This window comes from Heloderma suspectum, chromosome 2 (genome assembly GCF_057233095.1).
Source record: "Heloderma suspectum isolate Gila_16-S chromosome 2, 16-S_ref, whole genome shotgun sequence".
NCBI classification, from domain to species: domain Eukaryota; kingdom Metazoa; phylum Chordata; class Lepidosauria; order Squamata; family Helodermatidae; genus Heloderma; species Heloderma suspectum.
In genome coordinates this window covers 230,342,601-230,368,356 of record NC_139459.1, presented here as the reverse complement: position 1 = coordinate 230,368,356, position 25,756 = coordinate 230,342,601, and the positions used below count along the sequence as shown (strand labels likewise).

Below are 25,756 nucleotides of genomic sequence, written 5' to 3'. Positions count from 1 at the left end.
ACAGTTAAGAACTATATGTATGGGCCCAGAACACTAGACATGGGTCCTACAGAGGTGGTTTCAGACAGCATGACTATCAAAGATGGTTATGAAAGAACAAGGCTCTCCATAGCTTCTCAGTATTTTTACTGACTCACCTCAGTTTTTACAGCGACTGTCCAGGGCTAGCTGACAAGATGCTTTGTAGCTAGCAAGCAGCAAGTGCTTTCAGGCAGCTAAAATATATCTAGGTAAGCTCCATATTTAGCCGGAAACATAGCAGAAATCACACCATTTTAAAGTATCCAACAGAGCTTTACAGAAGGGCATAATGCCCAACACAACATTTTACCTGTCTTGAGATACTATTGGTGCTGCATAAGATGACAACGGTGCAGCATGATTCAGAGAAAGGGCAGATAACTGAAATACTTCCAGATATCCACCTACACGTTAAGGCATTCCAGCCAGTCCAATTTTCTGAGGGTACAAACTCACTTAACGAAACCCTGTCTAAGGAGTCTGTGAATGAGGAAGCCAATTTACTGGTGGGCAAGCCCTTTACTCCATGTACTCTAGAAGACAACCATGTCCAGAGTCTCTGCTTAGACCTCAGTGAACTGGCTCTTTAGCTGTGACTGAATGCGATAATTAAGTGTTCTCTTACTAAAAACATAAAGCTATCATATATTTGGATCAGTGATTTAGGATTTCTGATAATCCAGTCACTACAGAACACACATCTGATTTTCAACCCTTCAAGAATTTTGTCAGGCAAGCACAGGTTCCATAATAGTCACTGTTCACATATTGCCATGTTGTTGCCACATTCACTACTAGTAGAGGAATGTGGCACAATCTGTTCTCACCTTAAGAAATTTGGAATTCTGGTCCTCTAACAGTAAGATTTCTTCTTCCATCTTCTTTATTTTGGCTTCAGCTGTTACCTTCTCAAGCTGCAGCTTCTGTCGAGCACCTTCTTCTTCATCAAGCTGCTCCTCTAGGTCCTGAAAGAAAAAACTCAGGTCAACTCCACTGTAACTTAGCCACAGTTTTCATTGCTTTCTTACTGAAGAGATCAGCATACCAATATTTAGTCAAATCTTAGCAGCAGTGCACCAACAAATACCTGTATATGAGCCTGCATTTTTTTCTTTTCGTTCTGTAGCACTTGGTTCCTTTCTTCCTCCTCCTCTACTCTGGATTCTAAATCATGCAGAATTTCTTCTAACTCTTGCTTCTTGGCAGCCAGACGGGCTCTCATCTCCTCAGCTTCAGCAAACAGTTCTGTCTCTGCTTGTAACTGCTCTGCAAGGATGTTCTTCTCTTCTAACAGCTGCAAACATGGCAAGGAAGTTTGTAACCCTTTTTCAATATGGTGTCAACAAGTGACAATCTATGGGAATTTACCTAGTTATGGGAGAATTTGATACAGTTTTCCCCACTGCAAAAACGTGCAAAGGAAACAGCAGGCATGAATGGTCTCCAAAGCTAACATTAGTGAAGACTTTGAGCCATACTACTGGAGGAAGACTTTTGCTGCAGCCTTGAGTGTTTCACCTTTCCTCCAGTTCTTACTAAGGATGGATGAAAACAGGAGGCAAGTCTGGGAATAAATTGATGAGAAGAGGGAACCAAAACTGGAGCAAATATATCCTTCCTCTATTCCAGCCTCCTGCTCCAACATCCATTTTCACTTTACCATGCTCCAGCTATTCTTGCAACCAGAAGCCATATGTAAGGGGAGAAGAAATTGCACACAACTGAAGACCAAGAAGTACATAAATATTTACAAAGGACTGAGCTGTACTTCTGCAGCATTCCACAGCTCAGCTCTGTACCCCCTAATAGCATTTAAGATCCAGGTCCTATGTTTCCACAAAGAAACCTCTCCAGGCCTATTTTCCACACAAGACCCAGTAAAATAAATTTGCTGCAAGTAGTTCTATTTATTGGCTCTCATACACCTGCTTACTATTTCTACATACAGTACAATATACCTAGATTTCCCAAAGATGCATCTAGCTAATTACAGCAAGCAAAGAATAATTTCCCTTAGGTAGACAATCAAATGTATGCAATTAAATTTACAATTAGAAGTGTTCAGTATCACATCTTTTTTGTGCCAAAGCTGATTAAGGTGAACAAGTCAACTTTGTACACACGTCAGTAGCTATCCATAAAGTCAGATCATATATACAGACCTGCTGATGTTTCCTTTCCATCTCTTCAAGTTCTGATTCCACCTTTATCTGTTTCTCCTTCACCTTCAGCAGCTCCTCATCCTTAGCCTGAAGTTCTTCCTCCTGACGAGTAACCTGAAGCAAAGGCTTCACCTGCAAATTTTGGTACAAGGAAAAAGAGGGTAGCAAGGCATGTAACTTCCATGCTGTTGAGAATTCCAAAACATCATGGGAGGAGTGGGGTGGGGGCTGGGGATAATCTACCTTTGTGAACACTCTCCACCACTGCCAGTGCCTTAACTTCAAATAGGCAGCACAATTTCTCTGCAGAACTTTTAATGCACTTAGCTGCTGTTGCTTCTTAGCAAAGGCCCTAAAGACAAGCCAAAGATCTTCTATGTCAAACGGTTGAGAATGTTTGCATTTTAATAGCTACATCAAAACATTTTACACAGTCGTGACAAAGCCATATCTAAGTGCAAGAGGACAATAATCACACTTTATCCTAGCAGTAAAAAATTGATTCCCTCACGCTGCTTCCCACCACATGTAAGAAACAATTCAGAAAGGTTACCAAGATACAAAGATCATCAAGCTTCCTATTAACTAAGTAACTATTCATCTTACTGTGGATGGAGTGCTTCCAATTAAACTAAATCCTTTACAAATTTCCAACAAATCTTCCCATTAAGGATTATGTGGAGACTTTTGTCAAGATTACTATGTTCACTTACTTTCTGGCAAGGTATCCCCTGCAGACTGCCTGGAAGAAGATAATGATGTCTGTTATCTTGAGATCCCTTTCTTCCTCTAGATGTGCCAAAACACCAGCTCGGAAAAAAATCTTGCTCTGTCCAATTCTATACAAGTTCGGATCCAGCTCCAATGCTCTGATCTATGCAAGAGTCAAACCCATTTGTTTCTCATGGAGAATGTAAGCAAGAAAGTAGTTTTAGCAACATTAGACTGCTACTGAATGGCTTACCATTCTCTCACAAGCTTGCTTCCCATCCATAAAACCCTTAGGAATTGCATTAGGAGTCAGAATCTCATACCTACAAGTCAATCAAAAAATGAATAGTTAATCCACTAGCAAAATGTAGAGAGACCACTTTTCATTTAGTCTCTGAACAATGTTTGACTAAAATGAAAGAAAACTGGAAAAGGTAAAGGGGTAAGGAAGTTGGGTTTAATTATTTGAAGAGGCAGACACACACATTTGTGGTAAGAGCCAAACCCAGTAACTATTGTACCTCTGTCTAAACTCTTGGAACACTATTCTGTTTGGAAATCCTTGCCGACAAATCCTTATTCCTTCTAGAACACCGTTGCAGCGAAGCTGATCTAGAACTAGGTGTGGATCCAGCTTTCCAGCCTAAAGATAGCGACAAAAAAGGAGAATGCTAGAAGCTGGTTTTAATCAGACTTTTACTTTTAGCCTTACTTGGTAAAAATAAACATTAACCACACACAAGGACATGTGATCTTGAATACTTGTGTAAAGCATGGAATCCAAGCAAATACAAAAACATCGATTTTCTCAACTGAAAAAGAAAACTGAGAAGCATCTTTCGTACTAGAAATCCAACACAACTCTTGTAATTGCACATACCCTTTTTTCATGGTTTGGAATGATGCAGCGAACAAAATTTGGGTTAGTGTTTCGAAGTGTGGCCATCAATTTGGTGAGTGACTCTTTGTACAGCTGTCCCACTGTACGGAACATGCCCTTCTTGGTCTTGTAAGCTGAGCCAAAAGCAGTCTCTGTTATCCCAGTGACTTGATCTAGACCCACAATACGGTCCACTGTAGGCAACAAGAACACAAAGTTAAGTGGACCCTAACATGGTTCAGAAACAGAGGCAGTTCAAAATAGATAAAAAACACAACAAATGCTTTGTGTGACAAAAGGTGGAAGGTGCCATCGGTGCCAAAGCAATCAGCATGTATGGAAGCAGCAGGATTGAAAGCAACACAACAGGCAGAATATTGTAGCTTTGGCAATGATGTACTAGGAAGCCCAAAGGTTACAATTTTAATGTCTAAGTGCACCAAAGCCATTTCCTTTTCATACATAAAAGGAATTTCTGACCAAGAAGCCACAAAGAACGGAGTGGAAACATAAAATGAATAATGTGGGAAAGTTTACAATATAGCTAAAGAATTCAAATGACTAAATTGTATCAAACTTTGCACTAAATACAAGCTGCCACCACCCTCCCACATTTTCTGCTTAACTCGAAGTAAATATAAACTCTTTCCATATAAAACTGCAAGATATAAGTGAGGATACTTAGGTTCACCACTGACATTTTCCCCACTATATCACACCAAATGCAAGTTTGTAGGCTTGTCAAACATATTAATGCAACTGAAATTTCCACTACATATTTGACATCAATTGATAAGACTTTCTTAGCCTCTTTACATTTTTCATTGAGGAACCAACGGGAAATGCTAATGTTACTGTATTGTTTTCCTTTGATGGACTATAAGGAAAGATATCACATACAAATTGGGGAGCCATGTTTTGGCCAGGAACTAGGCCAGAAAAACAAATAAGTAAATAAATCTCAAGAGAGCTGTTCTGTTGGGTATTCCAACAAACTAAACACATTAAAATTTTCCAGCTAGCTTCTTGCTAATCAGCCTAGCCATTCCACTAGGGATCTTTAACATTCATGCCCAGTCAGACAAATCTATACCAGATTCTGAAATTCTTAAACCCAAATACATTTCACATTTATCTACCTCCTGAATGAAGTTTAGATAACAAAATGTCTTAGGCTTAATTAGTAAAGTGTACAATATGTACAGAATTACAGTATATGAGAAAGGTACAGCCAGTCCTTTCCCCCACAATGTCAGACAAAATGAAAATCTACACACCCTGGATATAGCAATTGTAGCGACAGGGTGGCACTTCATGCATACTAAACTTTTGAGAATGTATCTTGCAGCTAAAAATGTCACCATCTCCCATTTTAAATTATTCTATCAAAATGCTTACCAGCGGGAAAAATGAATGCTGCATCCTCCAATGACGGATGAGCCAAACTGTAACAAATCTCCCTAAATTAAGTGAACACCTGATAGTGTAATGAGCCATATGCTTAAGTATGTACACAATCATTCCATTTCACAAAATACACAATTTTTATTGAGAGAAGACTTCAGAGACCTCTAGCAGTTTCAAGGAAGCTCAGCACATGACAGATTAATTAGAAAAAGCAACAGCAAAGAGACACACTGCCATGCTTCATTTGCCACTACAATGATGCATTTAACTTGGATACATTCAAAGTTCATATATAAATCCTCTAGAAAATATGTTAACTTGCAATAACAGCATTACAAAATACTTAATTCTATGGGATTTAAAGAAGTTAGTACAGTGCCAAAGCTAGCTCTTTAACACAGCCTTGCATTTAAAGCACTAGCCTGGTAGCAACAAACAACCACAAGTTGCCTGCCTGGAAGTCTATGCGTTCACCTGCATGCAAAAGAGTGGGCTGGCAGAGGAGGGATGGAGTGCTCCATTCTTCCTCTGCCCCCCAGCATAGAAACCAAGCAAGCTGCCAGAGGGGGGAAGCCACCTCCCACACACTACGCATAGAAATGCAGCAGTCTGTTACAGGAGAGGCAGAGCTCTCCACAGGGGCAGCTCTGGATTTGAGGGGGACCCAGGCAAAATGCTCTGATGGGCCCCTCCTCTGTCAGTGGGCCCTGGTGGGCTTACCTGACAGCAGTGGCAGGCAGTGGTAGAGCTGGGTGGCCACCACTTTAATTTCCCACAATGCTCCAGTGATGCTACATGGGGGCATTGTGGGAATTGCCCAAGGATGCCAAGTGCCCATGCAACCCCTGACATTACATTCATCTTGTGCCAACCCCCAGCAGGCTATAAAAAATCTTGAAGGTTAGTAACTTGTGGGCTCATTTACAAGCTGTCCTTAACACACTTGGTGGAGAAAAAAAAGACAAGGATCAACTTTTTAAAGCCTACCAATAATTATTTGGGTAGCTAACACCACAATCCTATATATGCTTGCTAAGAAGTAAGTCTCACTGTGTTCAATTGGGCTTACTTCCTAGTAAGGGGGCTTAGGATTGCAGCTCAAGTGAGATTTGCTTCAAATTTAAAATTGCTCTAAAAGAGTAACGTGAGCAGAATATATACTTGGCAGAATTTGTCCATTTGACCAAGGACTGAAGGATTCTTCCCACAAGTTATCATTAAAAATATAGGCATTTAAAAGTAATGATTCTGTTAAGCAGCTTTTGAAATAAAAACCATTCAGCATGCTATTTAACACCAAATTCTAAAGCTGCAACACAATATATAAAGACCACTAACATTGCCTGTATTTTTTAGTTGTATACAGACAACATTAACATGTATAACACATAACAGATCAGAGCACTGATACTCCCAATTTCAAATACCCAAAGTTACCAGGGTATGTTGGAAAAACAACTCTGTGTTTCAAAATGCAGCTACTCACTTGCAAAGCTTCTAAAGAGTGCAGTACATAAAACGAGACACTATGTGTATGCAGTAGCAACCGAATTGTATGCACACAAGAATGCTTGCCTTGTGGAGGTAAAGCTAAGGTTAGGATGAAATGAAAGGTTCATGCTGGCCTACAAGCAAAAAATGATTTTCCTGTAGGTTCAAATCCTGCTTTTAGAACGCCTATTTATTTTTTCATTCATTCACCTGGTGCATCAGGAAGACCAGTAACATTGTCATAGAAAGAGGCTCTCTGAATATTGTGAATCTCTACAGCACAGAAACAGCAAGAATAAAGAGCAGATACACAAGACAGTCCAGTTAGTAAAGAGAACACCATTCAGAATTGCAAGCAAGCTTTAACCAAGTACATGGACCACCGTGGACCTTATGCACAGTATATTCATTCCAGGAACCAGAGATTTAACTAAAAGGCTGATGTCTGAGTATAGAAACAACTGGTTTGACTAGTACAACACTATATGAAATAGTGATTCTATACTTTATAATAAGGAACTGTTTGTTGAAAAACGTTTTAACAGGGAACATTAGTAGTGCTCATGCATATTTAGGGCTGATTGACATGGTCTTCCATATGAAAATACTGTATGCTCTGTGAGCCTGCACGCACAATGTTTAGAATACGACAGGGAGATAGATGGAGATGCCCAATTCTCACGATCCCTCCACAAAGGGATAGAAATATTACAGAAATCTAGATATTGCAAGGCATGTTATATATCCACAGCAGGCCCACTGCTCCACAGCATATACAATATTTCCAGATGGGTGTTCATATGAACCATACCATAGCCATTAAACATTCTAGACTCTGACTCCATAAATCCACATGTGTACCAAATCTGTCTTCAGTGTATTTACTTTCGTTCACAAACTAGTTAGAAAAGGGACTGAAAGTTAAACTCCCAATATCATAATGTCTACAAAAATCTATGGTGCAACCACACTTGGAATACTGTGTACAATTCTGATCATGGCATCTCAAATAGGGTATCGTAGAGCTAGAAAAGGTGCAGAAAAGGACAATCAAAATGATCAAGGGGCTGAAGCAAATTCCCTATCAGGAAAGGTTCCAACATTTGGAGCTTTTCAGTATAGAAAGAGAGAGAGTAAGGAGGAACATGATGGAGTTTATAAAATTATGCATGGTGTGGATAAAGTATAGAAAAGTATTCTCTCTCATAATACTAGAACTCTCGGTCATCCAAATACAGCGGAGTGGTGGCAGATTCAGGACAGACAAAAGGCACACAGCACATGGTTAAACTACAGTATTTGCAACAAACTCATGGAGGATAAGGCTATCAATGGCTTCTAGTCAAGATGGCTATATACTACCTCCAGGATCAGCATGGCTCTGAATAGTACCAGTTGCTGGGAGCAATGGTGGGAGAGGGCAACTGCCCTCATATTCTGGTTGTGGATTTCCTAAAGGCATCTGGCTGGCCACCGTGGGAAACAGGATGCTCAACTAGATAGGCCTTTTGGTCTGATCTAGCAGGGTTCTTCTTGTGTTAAGCCAGTGTGAAGCCAAGTAGAAAAGCAAGCATTAAAGGATACTAAAGTGAAAGATTGTTTTGGAAGCAAGCAAAGCAATACAACCAAACTTAAAAATTGTTTGTTAAGCATGCTTGTGTCCTGTTATACCTGATACACACAGAATTAGCAATGCAAGAAAAGCCTTAGTGTAGTATTATGCTACGTTATCAACATATTGGAAGGCTAATATAACTTTAATTATTCAAAATTTCTAACTCGCTGCCCCCTCTGCTTTACCAGTGAATCCAGAGTACACTGTTATCATTACTGATAACTGAAACAGCAGCTTCAATACTTCTGGCTGTCAAGCAAGGGTGAAATTGGTTTAGTACCAAATTAAGACTTTCAGACATGAGTCTAAATAATTATGATAGAGTAGTAAATCTATTCAAAATATTTGCAGCTAAGAAGTTTGATGCATGGACACAAAGTGCAGCTAACTTATAATGACACATGTACAAATGAATTATTTCATACTGAAGTTCCTAACACTCCTACTGCAAATTCTGGCAGGGAAAATTTGAGGAATAGTACTAACCCACTAAGATTAACGTGTTAAGGTTTCCAGATACGCTTCCCCGCCCCGCCCCCCGGAAACTGCAGCTTGTCTTATGCAGATTCAGAGCAGATTCTTACCATCCTTCCAAAGCTCTGCAACAAATTTGTCAGAAGATTGGTGCAGAAGGGTGGCCACATTGTCATTCAAAGGGTCCATATTTTTCATAAGCCACTCATCTGCCTTGTAGTCCACCTGGAAGGAAGCAAATGGGAAATATAGTAGATATTGCCAACCTGTCTTTAGAAAAGTTAGATTGCCTCTCCTCACGTGTTAACAACTTTAAGCCTTGTTCAGGAGACCCTACACATGCATTCACCGAACTCACTTTCAGTGAACCCCCTTTTAGACTAACAATAAATGTGTGGTTGCCAAAGGGCATGTTGGTATGGAGGGGGAGTGGCTAGCAGACACAATCCTTTAACTTCCTCATGTCTTCAGTGAACACATGGGACAGGTCTTCTGAAAAGGGCTTTATACCTGCAACTTATCCACTCAGTTATGCTTTCCAGACTAATCACTTCATAGAACAACAAGTTCAGTAGCTGCTTATTTACTGGAAAGTTTCCCAAAGGTCTTTCACCAAATAGTTTTTGTTTTAGGGTTTTATCATTTTGTAACCGTGCTCAGATTACAGTACATTCTTACTAAGAAAATGCCATTCTTTCCACAGATAGTGGGGTCATTATAATTTTGGGTATTGACTAGAATAAGTTTGTATTCCATTGACAGAGATTACTTTCCTCCTCAGCCTGTGTCACCCTAAAACTCAGGCTGCAAAAGCACAGGAGCTAAAATTGACTAGTCTAGACAATGTGAGAAAAAGCATTTCCTGAGTTTCATCTCTGGCAGCTACTTTACGCTGGAGGTATTAAAGAGAAAACAAAACTAATAAGGCTTCTTCCAATCCTGCCCTTGGCACCAGTCAATTCCAGCTTCCATCAAAGTCCCCTCTTCACATTGACTGCGTTGGGATGACACTCGATGGGTCATTGTGGGTTATTTAACCCACGATGATGAATGGTGCCTGTAGGTGCCATGTTGCATATGCAACCCCCACTCAGGAGTTGCCATGTCGGGCAAACCCAGCGAGCATGCGTTATAAGAGAGTTAAAAAACCCTCGTGTAACCCACTCGCCAGGTTCACATGACACAAAAACCCACAAGTAGGGGTTGCATATTAAATTTGGTGCCACATGTGCCCTGCATGCACCACAGGCTCACCATGGGTTAAATAACCCACGGTGAGCTGTTGTGTCGTCCAAACAGCCCCATTGAGACCAGTTACCTTCTCCCTTTCAGAAACATTATCCAGCCTTTAAAGCAGTGGTGCAGAACCTCAAGCCCAGGTGCCAAAGCCAGTCCTCCTGAAGTTCCAGTCTGGCCCTCCAGGGTTCCCCAGATGGCCATATCTCCTTTCCCCTGGCCCTACCTGCTTTCTTCCAACACTTGATCATTTGGTGGTTTCCCAAAAGGTTGAAATGCCTCTCCTAAAGCTTTCTTACTTGCAGTAAGAGCTTTAGGCTATGATACTCTGGTATTTTTGGCCCTGCCCCTTTCACCTTCGGCTACACCCACCATTGGAATGCGGGCCCCAGGCTGAAAGAGGTTCATCACCCCTGCTTTAAACAAAAGCGAGAGATGAATGGTAGAATGATTCCATCCACCTCCAATTCATTACATGGATTCTAGATCTCCATTGACTTTGAATTTGCAGGACTACTGTGCGAAGACTAAAGTAGGGTACATGCAATCAGAACTGATCCAGATATGTCCCAAGGTGGGGGGCGGGGGGAGTGTTTACTGAAGACGACTCGCTATCTGAATTAATCAGTTAACTGGCAAATAACATTTGTAAGTGTAAAATTAGTTCTCCCAAAGGCTCTCTCCAAACTGAGAGAACAGACATTAAAATGACAAATGCAGTTCAGTGTAAGCAAGCGTAAAATGATGCACATTGGGGCAAAAAATCCTGATGAGGTCTGAGCTGGTAGTGAATGACCAGGAAAAGGATCTTAAGAGTTGTGGTTCAATGAAAATGTCAACCCAGTTTGCAGCTGCTGTAGAAAAGGCAAATTCTATGTTGGGGATCATTAGGAAAATAAAACTTTAAATATCTATGGTATGACCACAAAGTGGAATACCGTGTACGGTTCTGATCACCACACATCAAAAAGGATACTGTAGAGCTGCAAAAGTTGCAGAAAAGGGCAACCAAAATGATCAAGGGGCTGGAGCAACTCCTCTGTCAGGAAAGGTTACAACATTTGGGGCTATTTAGCTTAGAAGGCAAGTAAGGGGAGACATGATAGAGGTGCACAAAATCATGCAGAGAAAGTGGATAGGGAGATGTCCTCCCCCTTCCCATAATTCTAGAACCCAGGGTCATTCCATAAAGCTGAATGGTGGGAAGTTCAGGACAGACCAAAGTACTTCTTTACACAGCACATTACTGAAGTATCAAACTTGCTACCACAAGTTGTAGCGATGGCCACCAACTTGGATGGCTTTAAAAGAGAATTAGAGAAATTCATGGAGGATAAGGCTACCAATGGCTACTAGTCATGATGGCTACATATTACCTCCAGTGTAAGAGGCAGTATGCTTCACATTACCAGTTGCTGGGGGAACACTAGTGCAAAATCGCTACTGCACTTACATCCTGCTTTTGAACTTTCCATTGACATATGGTTGGCCAGTGTGGGAACAGAATGCTGGACTAGATAGGCCTTTGGTCTGATCCAACACAGCTTAAGTTCTCTTTAAAATATTGCAGCATACACAGTGTTTTGCATGGAGTCAAATGGACTCCACAATTTGGAAGCAACATACTCCACTCTCAGGTCCTAACTAATGACCAAAATCTACCAGGAAACCACACTTACCCTGATTCTTAAGGTACGTAAGTTCCTGATGCCTCTTAGAGCCCCATCCAATAGGATCCTCTGAAAAATGCTTAAGAAATTGTACAGCATTTAACTCTTACCCTTCCTGCATAATGAATGATGCAGAAGTCTGCCTTGTCCTTCAGCTGCCGAGGCTTTTGGAATTTAGAATGAGTACCTTGCTCTTGGACCAATTTTTCCACAAAAGTCTTGTCAGTTGCTTTAGGGAACCAACATTCTTCATCCAGGAGAGCCAGTACACCAGGGGGGTTTGCCTAACAAGGATTTTTTAAAAATTAGGTTAGCAATTTTTTCTTATGTGCTCTTCTCCAATATTTCTTTCACCATACAACTGTACCTGAGGAATACTGCTGACAGAGGGCACATGTATATGGGAATATATGTGAAAGTGAGAGAGAGTCAGATTCACATTTTAACCAAGATACAGGGGAGCATATGACTAAAGCAATCGGTGTTACTTTCAAGAAAGTCCAGCCAATTTGATGTTCTGCTTCACGATGCATATCTAGCTATAGCAAAACAAAACTATTTAAAATATAATCAAAGCCATCAAAGCAGAACTGGTTTCAGAAGAATATATAAGATACAGAACAAGAAACAGAACCCAATGACACTCAAAAGGTTATGGTTCCTCACAATTTAGTTCACAAAATAAATTTTGACGAGACTTAAGCTCACCTTGAGAACATTTAGGCACGTTTCAAGGTAAAAAGGTAAAGGTAAAGGTGTCCCCAACCAGTCGTGTCCGACTCTAGGGTGCGGTGCTCATCCCCGTTTCTAAGCCGAAGAGCCAGCGCTGTCCAAAGACACTTCCGTGGTCATGTGGCTGGCATGACTGAACACCGAGGTGCACGGAACGCTGTTACCTTTCCCGCCGAGGCGGTACCTATTTATCTACTTGCAATTTCTTGCTTTCGAACTGCTAGGTTGGCAGAATTCAAGGTACCAGTGCTTTATGAATAATCAAGACAAATGAAGTATTGCATATGTTAGAATGTCCACACTTTAAGTTATTTTGTAATGTACTTTTTAGCTGGATTTTGTTTGCTTTACGTTTGCTTTGTAAGCCAATGTGAGTGGTTCAATTTTGAACTAGAAAAGCAGAATAAATAAAATCACAGCTACAATTCAGAAGGGTAGGACTGCTAGATTTGTCAACAGGGGAAAAGTAGTCAAAAGACACTTAAACAGAAACATGTTTTGAATGGTTATTCAGATCAGCAGACTTTAGGGAATGACTTATGTTTAGAACATCTTGGTTGAGAAACCTATCAGCTGTTAAAAGTGCATGGATATGAGAACTTACAGGTCTTTCAATTAAATCAATACAGGGTTGTAGATCCAGTCCAAAGTCAATAAAGTTCCATTCTATACCCTCCCTTTGATACTCTTCCTGCTCCAAGATAAACATGGTGTGGTTGAATAACTGCTGCAGCTTCTCATTGGTATAGTTGATACAAAGTTGTTCAAAGGAGTTTAACTGGGAAAAGAATCAAATAAGTTATAACTTTTAGAGTTTCTTTACATTAGTTGCACTGCAAGTAACTTTTGTTCAAATTTTTATTAATTTGAAAAAATTAAATTTAATGAAGGAAAAAAATAATCAACATACTAAACAGCCAGATTATGCCAATGTTTCCTCTTCTTTATATCAGCAAAAATGGGCTATCAATCATTGTAATTTGTTGACTATTCCAAAATTGTTTAAATCACTTCCATTGCTGCTCAAACTTAGCACAAGGCCTCCCTGACTAGCTCTAATAATACAAGTTAATTTATTTACAACTGCAAAATCCCACGGCTCAATGTACCACTCTAATTCTTGAATTTAATAAGACTTCCAATGCTTTGCATATACTACTCTAATGCTAATGATCATGTGATAAACAAGGATAAAGAAACACTCATTTATCAAACCTTAAAAGTTTGTTAGTAAAAAAAATCTTGAGGTCAAAAATAACTTTTCCCCCAGAATTTTTTTGTAATGGATACCAACACTGCAAGTAATTTTTGCAGGGCAAATCAGCTAACAGATATTGACCAAACATGCAGAAAGGTGCGTATCAAGGAAATAATGCTAATGCTGACACAGAAAACCCATCTCATTTGCCAAGACTGCTTAAAAGGCAGGACAAACGACTGAAGAGTAGTTTGCTGTTATAAACTTTCAGTACTGCAATCTGGAGTAGCCAGACCTTTCAATATATAGAAGCCCTTACAGAATACTCTCAACACTTTCTATACAACTAGCACTGAGGATGAATAAACTACTGCTGGCTGTATATAAACAGTACTGGAGGTTTTTTAGTTTGTTTTTAATACCTCAAAGATTTCAAATCCAGCAATATCCAGGATGCCAATGAAGGAAGCTCCCTGTCGCTTGGTCCTATCCAGAGCTTTGTTAATACGGTGAACAAGCCAGCGGAAGAGGCGTTCATATGTGGCTTTTGCCAATGCCTCCACTGCGAAGTCTGCCTGAAAAGTTAAACATCAAGAATTTGAAGAAGTTATACAAAAACAGGAATATGGAGTTGAACACATATTAGGGCAAATGAGAGCAGGCTAAAACAGTTAATACTCCCAATGGAAAGAAAACTAGCACAAGTATTTTCCAAGTATAAAAGTTGCAAATGAATTAAGTGAGATTCAGCAATAGAGATCCAAATCTGAAGTCTGTGCCAACTAAAATAGAAGTCAAGAACAACTCTGCAGACAAACTAGCTTTCTAAAAAGTAGCTTTCTAGTTTTTCTGTAGGTACTAGAGGTGTGCATTTGCTTCTGACGAATCCCCAAATCCAGAACCAAATCAGACTGCTTCAAAGGAATATAGAAACACAGTATGTGCCTGCAAAAATTGATACTTTTCCCCAAATTCTCCATGAAAATGCCAGGAAGGGAGCCTAGTTGTGTGACTTGACAGCTCTAGCTTCCAACCAGGGAATGACTTCAACAGAGCTCTCCTTTTTACTTTCAATCACAGTGGTTTGGGGAGGAATGTAGAAGGAAATTATTCAAAGCTGTTCCTGTGTTCCTGAATATTGTGATGGTGTGTCTGTGGCAGCAGTGGCACTCAAAGCTTCCAGGAATGGGTTGAGAACCAGCACTAATAGGGGGATACCTGTAACCACTGCTACCTCTTCAGTGGGAGGCTACTGTTGACACTTACTCCCAACCAGGTATGTGGAGGTCCACCAAGTCCCTAAAGCCTGAGTCAAGCTCCCACAGCACTTTGTCTCTGGCTGCTGGTACAGGGAGGGTAGAGCAACACCTTCCTGTTAAAGATGGTACCTGCCTACAACTTATAATAGGGGAACACTCATGAGCTCCAGGCAGCCAGACATATAGCGGGGGGGGGGGGGGAGAGAACTGGTCTTGCCACCTCTGCTGTCTCCTCTCCCACAGCTTAGTGTGAAGTTAGGGATGAGCTAGGCTTCTTGCTCTGAAACAAGGCGCAAGGACACACCTCTGCTTGAAAGACTATAGCGGGAGAGGCGTTCTAAGGCCTTTACAAGCAGACAAGGTTTTACAGTTGCGCCAAGCATTTATTTAACACTCTGAGTACATCTGCATGCAAGACATTCACACATAGGGATCGACACAGAGGTTTTGCCTACAACATTTATATTTCTTCAAATACAAGTTCGTTCCATCCCATTTCCGCATCAGTTTGCTTTTTTTTTTTTTAAGCCCACCCAAAAATGTGTATGCTTTTTTGCATGGAATGTTGTCTAATATATGCATTTTTGTACGCTACTTTCACTAACATATTCGTTTTTCTATACATTTTGATCAGAGGACTGCAGTGCAGAATTTGAAGTGGAAAAACTGAAGGAGAATTGTTCACGTATTTCAATATGCACTTTAATACCAAGTGACCAAATTCACACTTCCTGAACTGGACATTGTATTAAAATGCGAACAAATCCCCCCCCCCATCCCCACTCTCCCTCTCTTACATGAATCACTGCAAACTGCCCACAAAGGGGGGGGGGAATCAGTTTTTAAAACTCCCCAAACTTTAAAGGTTTCCATTGCATTATGTAGTAAACACTTTCATATATTCTCAACAAAGTGTCATCCATCCATCAGTCCACCTAGGATGAAGCACTTAATTTCTGTGACATGTTAATAAAACAGAAAACAAAAACCCTAAAACATTTTTTCATCCATCCTAACTCCCTAATCCCTGTGGTTTATTTACTAAGGGCGCCTCTATGATGCATGTCATTTTCTTAAAAATTCCCTCCAAAACATACAGGGGGATGAACAAATACATTTCCCACCCCCTAAAAAACTTGAGCAACTCTCCATGCATAAAACCTATCTTTCTGAAATTTGGCAGACTTCACCCCCTCAGAAGGGGATAATATGCCTGCAAATTTCATCCAATTCTGCCAAATAAAAAAGTTATAGGCAATTCCCATTTTTTAAAACTCATTTTAAAGGCTGCTTGTACAAGCTTCCCTGCATCTATTTGCCTGCATTTTGGCAGGCTTCCTTCACTCAGAAGGGGATACTAAGAGGCCATCCAACTCTGTCAAATGGCAAGTGTTAAAACCATTTGTTGATTTCCCTATGATTGTAAATGGAGACACACGAAAGCTTCCGGATTTCTGAACTGAGGTTCTGATTTGGACCCAAGGTGAAGTGGGTGGCCTTTGAAGCAGTCCAAGCTGAATCAATCTACTTTCTGAAGCAGGATCCGAACCTAGTTTTGTCTTCAATGCACACCCCTAGTAGCTGCACACATATCCATCTTGCCCTACTGCTCAATTTTGCCAGCGTACTGATGCTCAGACTGGGGGCTTGGTTCTTCATCAGCTACTCCAAAGCTGAAGCTCAGCTGGGGAGCACTGATGGGGATCCAGGCAGCAGCTATTTCTGAAATACCAAGACCAACTTATCAGCAACTTCAGGGCTCCTGATCCAAGACCTCATATACATTCTTCCTGTAGCACACAAGGTATTCAACCCCCTTCCCACCCCAGGTCCAAGAGAAACAGTGTAAAGTTTGCTGGCTAGAAGTTGATGGCTACTTTGGGTGCAACAAAATTCATAATTCGGCATCAAAGCTTACTTGTTCTTTGGTTTGTGCCTTCTGGACATAGTCCCTGCCAACTTTAATGCGTGGAGTGAGTATTGCTCGAGTAAATTCCATTACATTCATTCCCAACAGGTGGCAGAGTTTCTGTGCAACTATAAATACAAACAATGCAGTCAGTTATCACCAGTCCCCCTCAACAACCGGTTGTAAGATTTAGAAAGTGCCCTAGAACAGTGTTTCTCAAACTTTTTACTACCAAGGAACTCTTTTCAGGTAAACACGTCTGCTAATGAATATACCTCTCTACCATGGAACCCCAGCATGTTGCAGAAGATTCTGGGGAGTGTTCTAGGCCTTCTCTGCTGTGGCACCCCAGTTATGGAATGCCCTCCCCTTGGAGGCCCAACTGGCGCAGACATTGGTCTCATTTCGGCACCAAGTAAAAACATAGCTTTTTACCAAAGCCTTTGAGGGCTAAATGCATTCTCTAAAGTAGCACACTGCTTTAACTGTTTTATTGTCTTAGACTTTAATTAGTATTAGCTTATTTAATGGTTTAATATATATTTTAGTTAATTTATTGTTTTGTTGTTGTTCAGTCATTCAGTCATGTCCGACTCTTCGTGACCCCATGGACCATAGCACGCCAGGCCTTCCTGTCCTCCGCTCTCTCCCGGACTGTGCTCAAGTTCATATTCATTGCATCGGTGATGCTATCTAGCCATCTCATCCTCTGTCGTCCCCTTCTCCTTTTGCCTTCAGTCTTTCCCAGCATCAGGGTCTTTTCCAGAGAGTTTTCTCTTCGCATTAGGTGGCCAAAATATTTGAGCTTCAGCTTCAGTATCTGTCCTTCCAATGAGCACTCAGGGTTGATTTCCTTTAGGATGGATTGATTTGACCTCCTTGCAGTCCAGGGGACTCGTAAGAGTCTTCTCCAGCACCACAGTTCGAAAGCATCCATTCTTCGGCGCTCAGCCTTCCTTATAGTCCAGCTCTCACAGCCATACGTTACTACTGGGAAAACCATAGCTTTGATTAGACGGACCTTTGTCGGCAAGGTGATGTCTCTGCTTCTTACTATGCTGTCTAGGTTTGCCATAGCTTTCCTCCCAAGGAGCAAGCGTCTTTTAATTTCATGGCTACAGTCACCATCTGCGGTGATCTTGGAGCCCAAGAAAGTAAAATCTGTCACTGCTTCCATTTCTTCCCCTTCCATATGCCAGGAAGTGATGGGGCCAGATGCCATGATCTTCGTTTTTTTAATGTTAAGTTTCAAACCAGCTTTTGCACTCTCCTCTTTCACCCTCAACAAGAGGCTCTTGAGATCCTCTTAGCTTTCTGCCATTGGGGTGGTATCGTCTGCATATCGGAGGTTGTTGATAATTCTCCCGGCAATCTTAATTCCGACCTGTGATTCATCCAACCTGGTGTTTCTCATTATGTACTCTGCATATAAGTTAAATAAGCAGGGTGACAATATGCAGCCTTGTCGTACTCCTTTCCCAATTTGGAACCAATCGGTTGTTCCATGTCTGGTTCTTACTGTTGCTTCTTGACCCTTGTACAGGTTTCTCAGGAGACAGGTAAGGTGGTCTGGTACTCCCATCACTTTCAGAATTTGCCACAGTTTGTTGTGATCCACACAATCAAAGTCTTTAGTGTAGTCAATGAAGCAGAAATAGACTTTTTCTGGAATTCTCTTGCTTTCTCCATGATCCAGCGAACGTTGGCGATTTGATCTCTAGTTCCTCTGCCTCGTCGAAACCCAGCTTGTACTTCCGGTAGTTCTCGGTTCGCATACTGCTGAAGCCTAGCTTGTAGGATTTTGAGCATCACCTTGCTGGCATGTGAAATGAGCGCAATTGTGCGGTAGTTTGAACACTCTTTGGCGTTGCCCTTCTTTGGAATTGGAATGTAAAATGACCTTTTCCAGTCTTGTGGCCACTGCTGAGTGTTCCAGATTTGTTGGCATATTGAGTGCAGCACTTTAACAGCATCATCTTTTAGGATTTTAAATAGCTCAGCTGGAATGCTGTCATCTCCGCTAGCTTTGTTGTTACTAATGCTTCCTAAGGCCCACTTGACTTCACTCTCGAGGATGTCCGGCTCAAGTTCAGTGACCGCACTATCATAGGGATGGGGGAGAATTTCTCCCCGAAACTTCGGGGGGCTGAGTGCCAACGCACTGAGTGCCAACGAAGGTTGTTCGGGGAGAAATTCTCCGCCCCCCCCGGGATGGGACTTACCTTTCACGAATGTCCCTCCCGGCAGCGGGTCCCGGCAGCGGTTTGGCAGGTCTTCATCAGGGGCAGGGGCGGCAGCCAGTCTTTCGACCGGCTGCCACCACCGCCATTACAAGAAAAGTAAAAAGCAAAAAACAAAAAACGCCCCTGTGATAGGCTACGTAACGCTTAACGTAGCCTATCACGGCTAGATTTGCAAAGTCAGCCGTGATAGGCTACGTTAATCGTCACGTAGCCTATCACGGGTGACTTTGAAAAAAAAAAAGCGTGTACAGCTAATGGTGGCCCCCATAGGGAGCCGCCATTCGCGTTCCATATTTGGTCCCTGTAGTCTACGTAAAGATTTACGTAGACTACGGCGAAAATAAGGGCAATGCTATTTGCGTTGCCCTTATTTTCGCCATAGTCTACGTAAATCTTTACGTAAACTACAGGGACCAAATAAGAAACGCGAATGGCGGCTCCCTATGGGGGCCGCCATTTGTGTACGCGCTTTTTTTTTTTTTTTCAAAGTCACCCGTGATAGGCTACGTGACGATTAACGTAGCCTATCACGGCTGACTTTGCAGATCTAGCCGTGATAGGCTACGTTAACTGTTACGTAGCCTATCACAGGGGCGTTTTTTTTTTTTCTTTTGAAGTTCGCGGCCGGGGAGACGGGGCGCTTCTCCCCGGCCTGACTTTCGGCCGGGCGAGGTGGGAAGCCTTCCCTCCGGCCTGAATTTCGGCCAGGCGAGGCGGGAAGCCTCCCCCCCCCCCGGCCTGAACTTCAGGGGGAGCAGCGAAGCGCCTCCCCCCCACCGCCAAGCAAGCTGTGAGACCAGGTAAGTGACTTTCGTGCATCCCTACACTATCATGGCTATCAGGGACATTAAGATCTTTCCTGTATAGTTCTTCTGTGTACTCTTGCCACCTCTTCTTAATCTCATCTGCTTCTGTTAGGTCCCTGCCTTCTTTGTCCTTTATCATGCCCATCTTTGCACAAAATGTTCCCTTGAGATCTCCGATTTTCTTGAAGTGATCTCTAGTCTTTCCCATTCTGTTGTTTTCCTCGATTTCTTTACATTGTTCATTTAAGAAGGCCTTCTTGTCTCTCCTTGCTATTCTCTGGAAATCTGCATTCAGTTGGATATATCTTCCCCTTTCTCCCTTGCTTTTCGTTTCCCTTCTTTCCTCAGCTACTTGTAAAGCCTCATTAGACAGCCACTTTGCTTTCTTGCATTTCTTTTTCTTTGGGATGGATTGAGTTGCTGCCTCCTGAACAATGTTATGGACCTCCGTCCATAGTTCCTCAAGCACTCTGTCTATCAGGTCTAATCCCTGAAATCTATTCCTCACCTCCACTGTATATTCATCACGGATATGATTTAGGTCATACCTGAATGGTTTAGTGGTTTTCCCTACGTTCTTCAATTTAAGCTGAAATTTTGCAACAAGAAGCTCATGATCTGAGCCACCGTCAGCTCCAGGTCTTGTTTTGACTGACTGTATAGAGCTTCTCCATCTTTGGCTGCAAAGGAGATAATCAATCTGATTTCGATATTGACCATCTGGTGACGTCCATGTGTCGAGTCGCCTCTTGTGCTGTTGGGAAAGAGTGTTTGCTATGATCAGCATGTTCTCTTGGCAAAACTCTATTACCTTTTGTCCTGCTTCATTTTGTACACCCAGGCCATGCCTGCCTGTTATCCCGGTGATTTCTTGATTTCCTACTTTAGCATTCCAATCCCCTATGATGAAGAGGACATCTTTGTTTGGTGTTAGTTCTAGAAGGTGTTGTAGGTCTTCATAGAACCCATCAACCTCAGCTTCTTCGGCCTCAGTGGTTGGGGCATAGACTTGAATTACTGTGATGTGGAATGGTTTGCCTTGGATTCGTACTGAGATCATTCTATCGTTTTTAAGATTGTACCCCAGTACTGCTTTTTCCACCCTTTTGTTGACTATGAGTGCTACTCCCTTTCTTCTAAGGGATTCTTGCCCACAGTAGTAGATATGATGGTCACCTGAATTAAATTCGCCCATGCCTGTCCATTTTAGTTCACTGATTCCCAAGATGTCGATGTTCAATCTTGCCATCTCATGTTTGACCACCTCCAGCTTACCTTGATTCATTGATCTGACATTCCAGGTTCCTCAACAATTTTGTTCTTTACAGCATCGGATTTTCTTTTCACCACCAGACACATCCACAGCTGAGTGTCCTTTCGGGTTTGGCCCAGCCGCTTCACTCTTTCTGGCGCTACTTGGAAATACCCTCTGCTCTTCCCCAGTAGTATATTGGACACCTTCCGACCTGAGGGGCTCATCTTCCGGCGTCATATCTTTTAGCCTTGTGATACGTTCCATGGGGTTTTCTTGGCAAGAATACTGGAGTGGGTTGCCATTTCCTTCTCCAGTGGACCACATTTTGTCAGAACTCTCTGCCATGACCTGTCCGTCTTGGGTGGCCCTGCACGGCATAGCTTATGGCTTCACTGAGTTACGCAAGCCCCTTTGCCACAACAAGGCAGTGATCCATGAAGAGGAATTTATTGTTTAATACTGTTTAAATTGATTTTATCTGTACACCACCCTGAGATCTTAATGATATAGGGCAGGATACAAATGTTTTAAATAAAATAATAATAAACAAACAAGTTGCAAACTCAGCTCATATGGGCCTATAGGCATCAGTGCTACCCTGCATAAACCAAGAGTACACCTTTCCACACATCCAGCATTATCCTGTAGCTACATGTCGCAGGGGAACATTGGCAGTAATAGGCAAGCTGATCTTCAGGGAAGCTTTTCCACCACTACTTGTCTTCTCATTGAGGAATCCCGGATAAGCTAATCAAGGAATCCTAGGGTTTCCCTTGAAAACTACTTCTCAACAAGTAACAACCCAAATTTTCACTTCAATTAAGTACAGGCCAGTAAGTAAACTCTACAGTAGTGAAAGCAAGAACAGCCTTGCAACAACAACAAATCATCATCCGATAATTCTAATAGCATTCATCCCTTACAGACTTGTGTACCTAGGTCAAAATATACTAAAACAATCTACTATTGAATCCTTGTAGATGCAGAAAATATACATGAAATATTGTTGTGCTTGATCAAAATCAGAGCATCATTTTAACCAATATTAACTCACTACTCTTGGGGAAAACTTAATGAACCTCCTTTGCCCACAAAGCCAGTCACATCTTACTCTATGCATTAGCAGGAGCTTTTAATCATCTCGCTAATCACTGATTTCTCTCTCCTCTAAGGACTACATCTGAAGACATGAAACTAGACAGCAACTAAAACACATAGAACTTTTAAACTATGTTGAAGGCCCTTGCTGCAGGAAATCGAATAATGAACAAGAAATGTGAGAAAATTCTTAATAGTGTCAGGGGATTTCTCCCCTGCCCTTGATTATGCAGGGTCATCGAACACCAATACTATTAAATCATGAAGTCAATCCTATGTACACCACGCTGTCATTTCAGTAATCAGCTGTTCTAAATATAGCATTTACACTCTCCATTTCTCCAAAAAGTCGTGCTTGGCTCCAGGTTCACTGTCCCTGGCAGCACAAACATTTTATAGACCCAAGAAAAATAAACTGATTTAACTACACATACCATTTTTACTTGCGAGTTTTAAAGACTTTGCTGATAAGCCCTTAATGAGGTTACAATTCAAATACTTTTTGAAATAACAAATACCTTGACAAATGGTTTCTCCAAACTGTTTTTTTAGTAGCTGTGCAGACAGAATGAAGAGAGTGAATAATACAAATTTCTCAGTACTCAAGCACTGGATGTTATTGTTACAACCACAGCTGCTTCTGGCAGAAAACTATATAGAGGAAGCTCAGCAAACAGTTTTTTGGATTGAAACTCCAGTGAAAAATGAACTAAATTCAAGTTAGGTTCTACTGTGCCTGTAAATACATTTACCTGTATTTTCTGGCATAGATGCCTGGTCAGTGTTCCGCTCCTTCTTGAAGGAAATGTTACCAAACTGTAGTACTGAGGATACCACTTTCAACATAGCTGAGGGAGACACAAGAAGCGAATAATGATCCATCTGCCTTAAAAACACATCTATCCATTCATATTTGATAGGCAGCCGAGTTAAAAAACAACAACTAAATGGTTGTTGAAAACCATAGGAATGCTGGTGCCTGCCCTAGATAAGGGGTAGACAACCAGGGGCCCAGATGTTTTGGAACATAACTCCCATAATCCCCGACCATTGGCCATGCTAATGGTAACTGTAGTCCAAAACATGTAGATGGTACTACATTGCCTACTTCTGCCCCAGATAGACCATGTCTCTTTCAGACTAATTTAGAGCTACATTTGACAAATGTACCAAGTCAAGAATTAAAGACATGTGTCACAGACTCCATGAATTCTGCAGTTAAATAAATGTACTGAAAGTCTGCACTAACATAACCCTGTTCTGTGCCAAGTGGAGCTGTAACCTCCATAAGTTATGCCATCTTTTGCTTTGTATAGTTTCCTCTGCTCTTATGAAGTAGGACAATGAGCTGTATGGCAGTGACCTCTCTCTAGCTTTTGAGATTTTACCAGGCATTACATGAACACTTCCAAGCCCATCTCTAGAGCCATCAGTGATTTCTGTTAAACAGAGATGTGCAGGGTGCTAAATTTTGAATTCATGTGGAATGCCACTGAGCCTTGGATATAATACAAGACATTCTGCCTGTCAGGGTTGTATCTGAGCCCACAGAGTCCCAAAGCAGCTCTGATTCTGAGGAGGAGAGGCAACTCGTGGGGGAGGAACTCTCTCAGATTTCAGAGGCGCAGCTGGAAGGGGAGGCGCAGCTGGAAGGGGAGGCGCAGCTGGAAGGGGAGGCGCAGCTGGAAGGGGAGGCGCAGCTGGAAGGGGAGGCGCAGCTGGAAGGGGAGGCGCAGCTGGAAGGGGAGGCGCAGCTGGAAGGGGAGGCGCAGCTGGAAGGGGAGGCGCAGCTGGAAGGGGAGCCCCCCCCCCGCTCACATCCCTGGGAATGACAGCAAACCAGGCGTGGAAAGGGAGGGACAACCTGAACTTTTAGACGCAAGGCGCAGACGCAGGCACAAGCGAGAGATCACAGGGGCCGAGCTTCAGCACTCTCAACGTCGACTGGCTCAACATCAACAGCTGCGCCCAGAAGCATCACGGGAGAGGGGGAGATCTTCCCCTCCCACCCCTTAAGTTCAGAGAATTGCCGCCCTTTCCTCAAATGGAGATCAACTGATGTACTAACCCTTTGAACCCCTAGATGGCTGTGCCTTTGTAGTTTCTCTGAGTCTCAAGCAATTAGCATCTGTATGCCTCATTAGGATAAATGGAATTAAAGCCTTGGAAAGCAGCCCTTTTGTCTGAGTGTTGATTTTGGCTATTGGAGTATTCAGTAGGCAGCAGGGGAACCTTGACAGCGCTGTCCATTCAGTACATCTAATAGGTCCGGAGTATAAACATGCACATTTCTCCACTACAAAAAACAAAGATTTTCAAACATACCCAAGATTTCATCATGAGAAAAGCCCATGATATGCATGGCTTCCATTGTCTCTTGGAAATTATCCTTATCTTGCTGGCCAGGAATGGGTATGTAGCCATTGGATAGGAATCTGTAGTTATTAAACCCTTCAAGGAGTAAGTCAGCTATGATGAGGTGGAAAGATGAGACAGAATTGTTCAAGAAATCTCTGTACTATTATTTTATTCAAGTTTAAATGAACTACAATTAGTAGTGGCAGGACAGCATTTCATTCACTAACAATGACAAAGTTCAACAGTGACCAGTTCCCTAGAAGTCATAGCTGGATTTTTATTTTTAAAAACACACAACATAATCTTAAAATCCAGAGTAGTTTTTCACACTGGACTGGAAATAAAAAAATACTTTCCAGAGAACAATTCTAGATAAACAGTAAGTCAAAAGAGACCTATGTGTATATTTCATATCCTCAAAGAGTATCTGCATCCATAATGCTAATGATCCTGAGGTGAGACTTTTCTTAAAGTAATTGGTGCTTATTCTAATGTGTAAACACCATGCTGCTTTGGCCTAGCCAACAGTGGCTTGGCATTCTTCCCAGTGCTCTTCTCTCCAGCGTGGGTTTGGCAGTTGCTGCCAGAACTCCTTCAACTGTCGTACTTGAAGCTGAAGTGTTTCCATCCAGCTAAGGACTCAAATTGTATAAAGCTTTAGGCTGGAGTTCTCTGTCAATATTGACCACACTCAGTTCAGCGAGGCCTGCACACTGCAGCATTCCAAACACATAACCTTAATTCTACCCAGCTTCAGAGCTTATTACTTAGGAATCAACTCACCTAAGACACCCTGGATAGTTCCACCACAAATAAGTGTTGAGAAACAGTCATCTTTGTTTACAAATGCAAGGGACGCTAAACTATGGCATTAATTCAGCCTCTGTTCAAATGCTATAATTAATGAATTAAAAGATGCCAATATGTGTTGACTTACCTTTCAAGTGTTCACCTGCCCCAGCTAGCAGCTGATAGAATATATGAAATGTCCGCTCATCTTTGGCTTGACGAACTGCACGTGACTTTTCTAGTAAGTCTGGGCCAGAGCAGTTAAGGATTTTAATGGGCACCTGCGCGTCTTGTCATGAAAAGGAAACAAACCACTCCTGAAATAGCAATGAATTGCTATGTCTGTCTTAAAGTGTCTGTTCTTTCCATGAATTCTTATTTTTTAATTGTGTCTTTATAAGTATCAGAAATTCTAAGGATGGAACGTAGGCTGTCAAATTAG

General features: G+C 41.8%; 2 protein-coding genes across 4 annotated transcripts in view; one reads left to right on the top strand and one right to left on the bottom strand.

Annotated features, from left to right (window-relative positions):
- MYH10 (myosin heavy chain 10) overlaps window positions 1–25,756 on the bottom strand; it is a 128,119-nt gene that overhangs the window by 42,378 nt on the left and 59,985 nt on the right. For 2 of the 3 annotated variants that reach the window (XM_084838379.1, XM_084838380.1), the window contains 16 exons: window positions 25,463–25,561; window positions 24,493–24,636; window positions 22,920–23,015; window positions 16,775–16,893; window positions 14,020–14,172; window positions 13,004–13,177; window positions 11,778–11,951; window positions 8,872–8,986; window positions 3,775–3,968; window positions 3,416–3,537; window positions 3,148–3,217; window positions 2,897–3,057; window positions 2,427–2,535; window positions 2,184–2,315; window positions 1,109–1,315; window positions 849–986 (listed from right to left, as the gene is read on the bottom strand). In XM_084838379.1, coding sequence (XP_084694505.1) covers window positions 849–986; window positions 1,109–1,315; window positions 2,184–2,315; window positions 2,427–2,535; window positions 2,897–3,057; window positions 3,148–3,217; window positions 3,416–3,537; window positions 3,775–3,968; window positions 8,872–8,986; window positions 11,778–11,951; window positions 13,004–13,177; window positions 14,020–14,172; window positions 16,775–16,893; window positions 22,920–23,015; window positions 24,493–24,636; window positions 25,463–25,561 — 2,207 coding nt within the window. Of the gene's footprint in view, window positions 1–848; window positions 987–1,108; window positions 1,316–2,183; window positions 2,536–2,896; window positions 3,058–3,147; window positions 3,218–3,415; window positions 3,538–3,774; window positions 3,969–8,871; window positions 8,987–11,777; window positions 11,952–13,003; window positions 13,178–14,019; window positions 14,173–16,774; window positions 16,894–22,919; window positions 23,016–24,492; window positions 24,637–25,462; window positions 25,562–25,756 lie in introns of all 3 variants that reach the window. The other variant, XM_084838378.1, reaches the window with a different exon arrangement.
- Window positions 1–25,756, top strand: part of NDEL1 (nudE neurodevelopment protein 1 like 1) — a 166,031-nt gene that overhangs the window by 80,439 nt on the left and 59,836 nt on the right. The gene's annotated exons all lie outside the window — the stretch shown is intronic.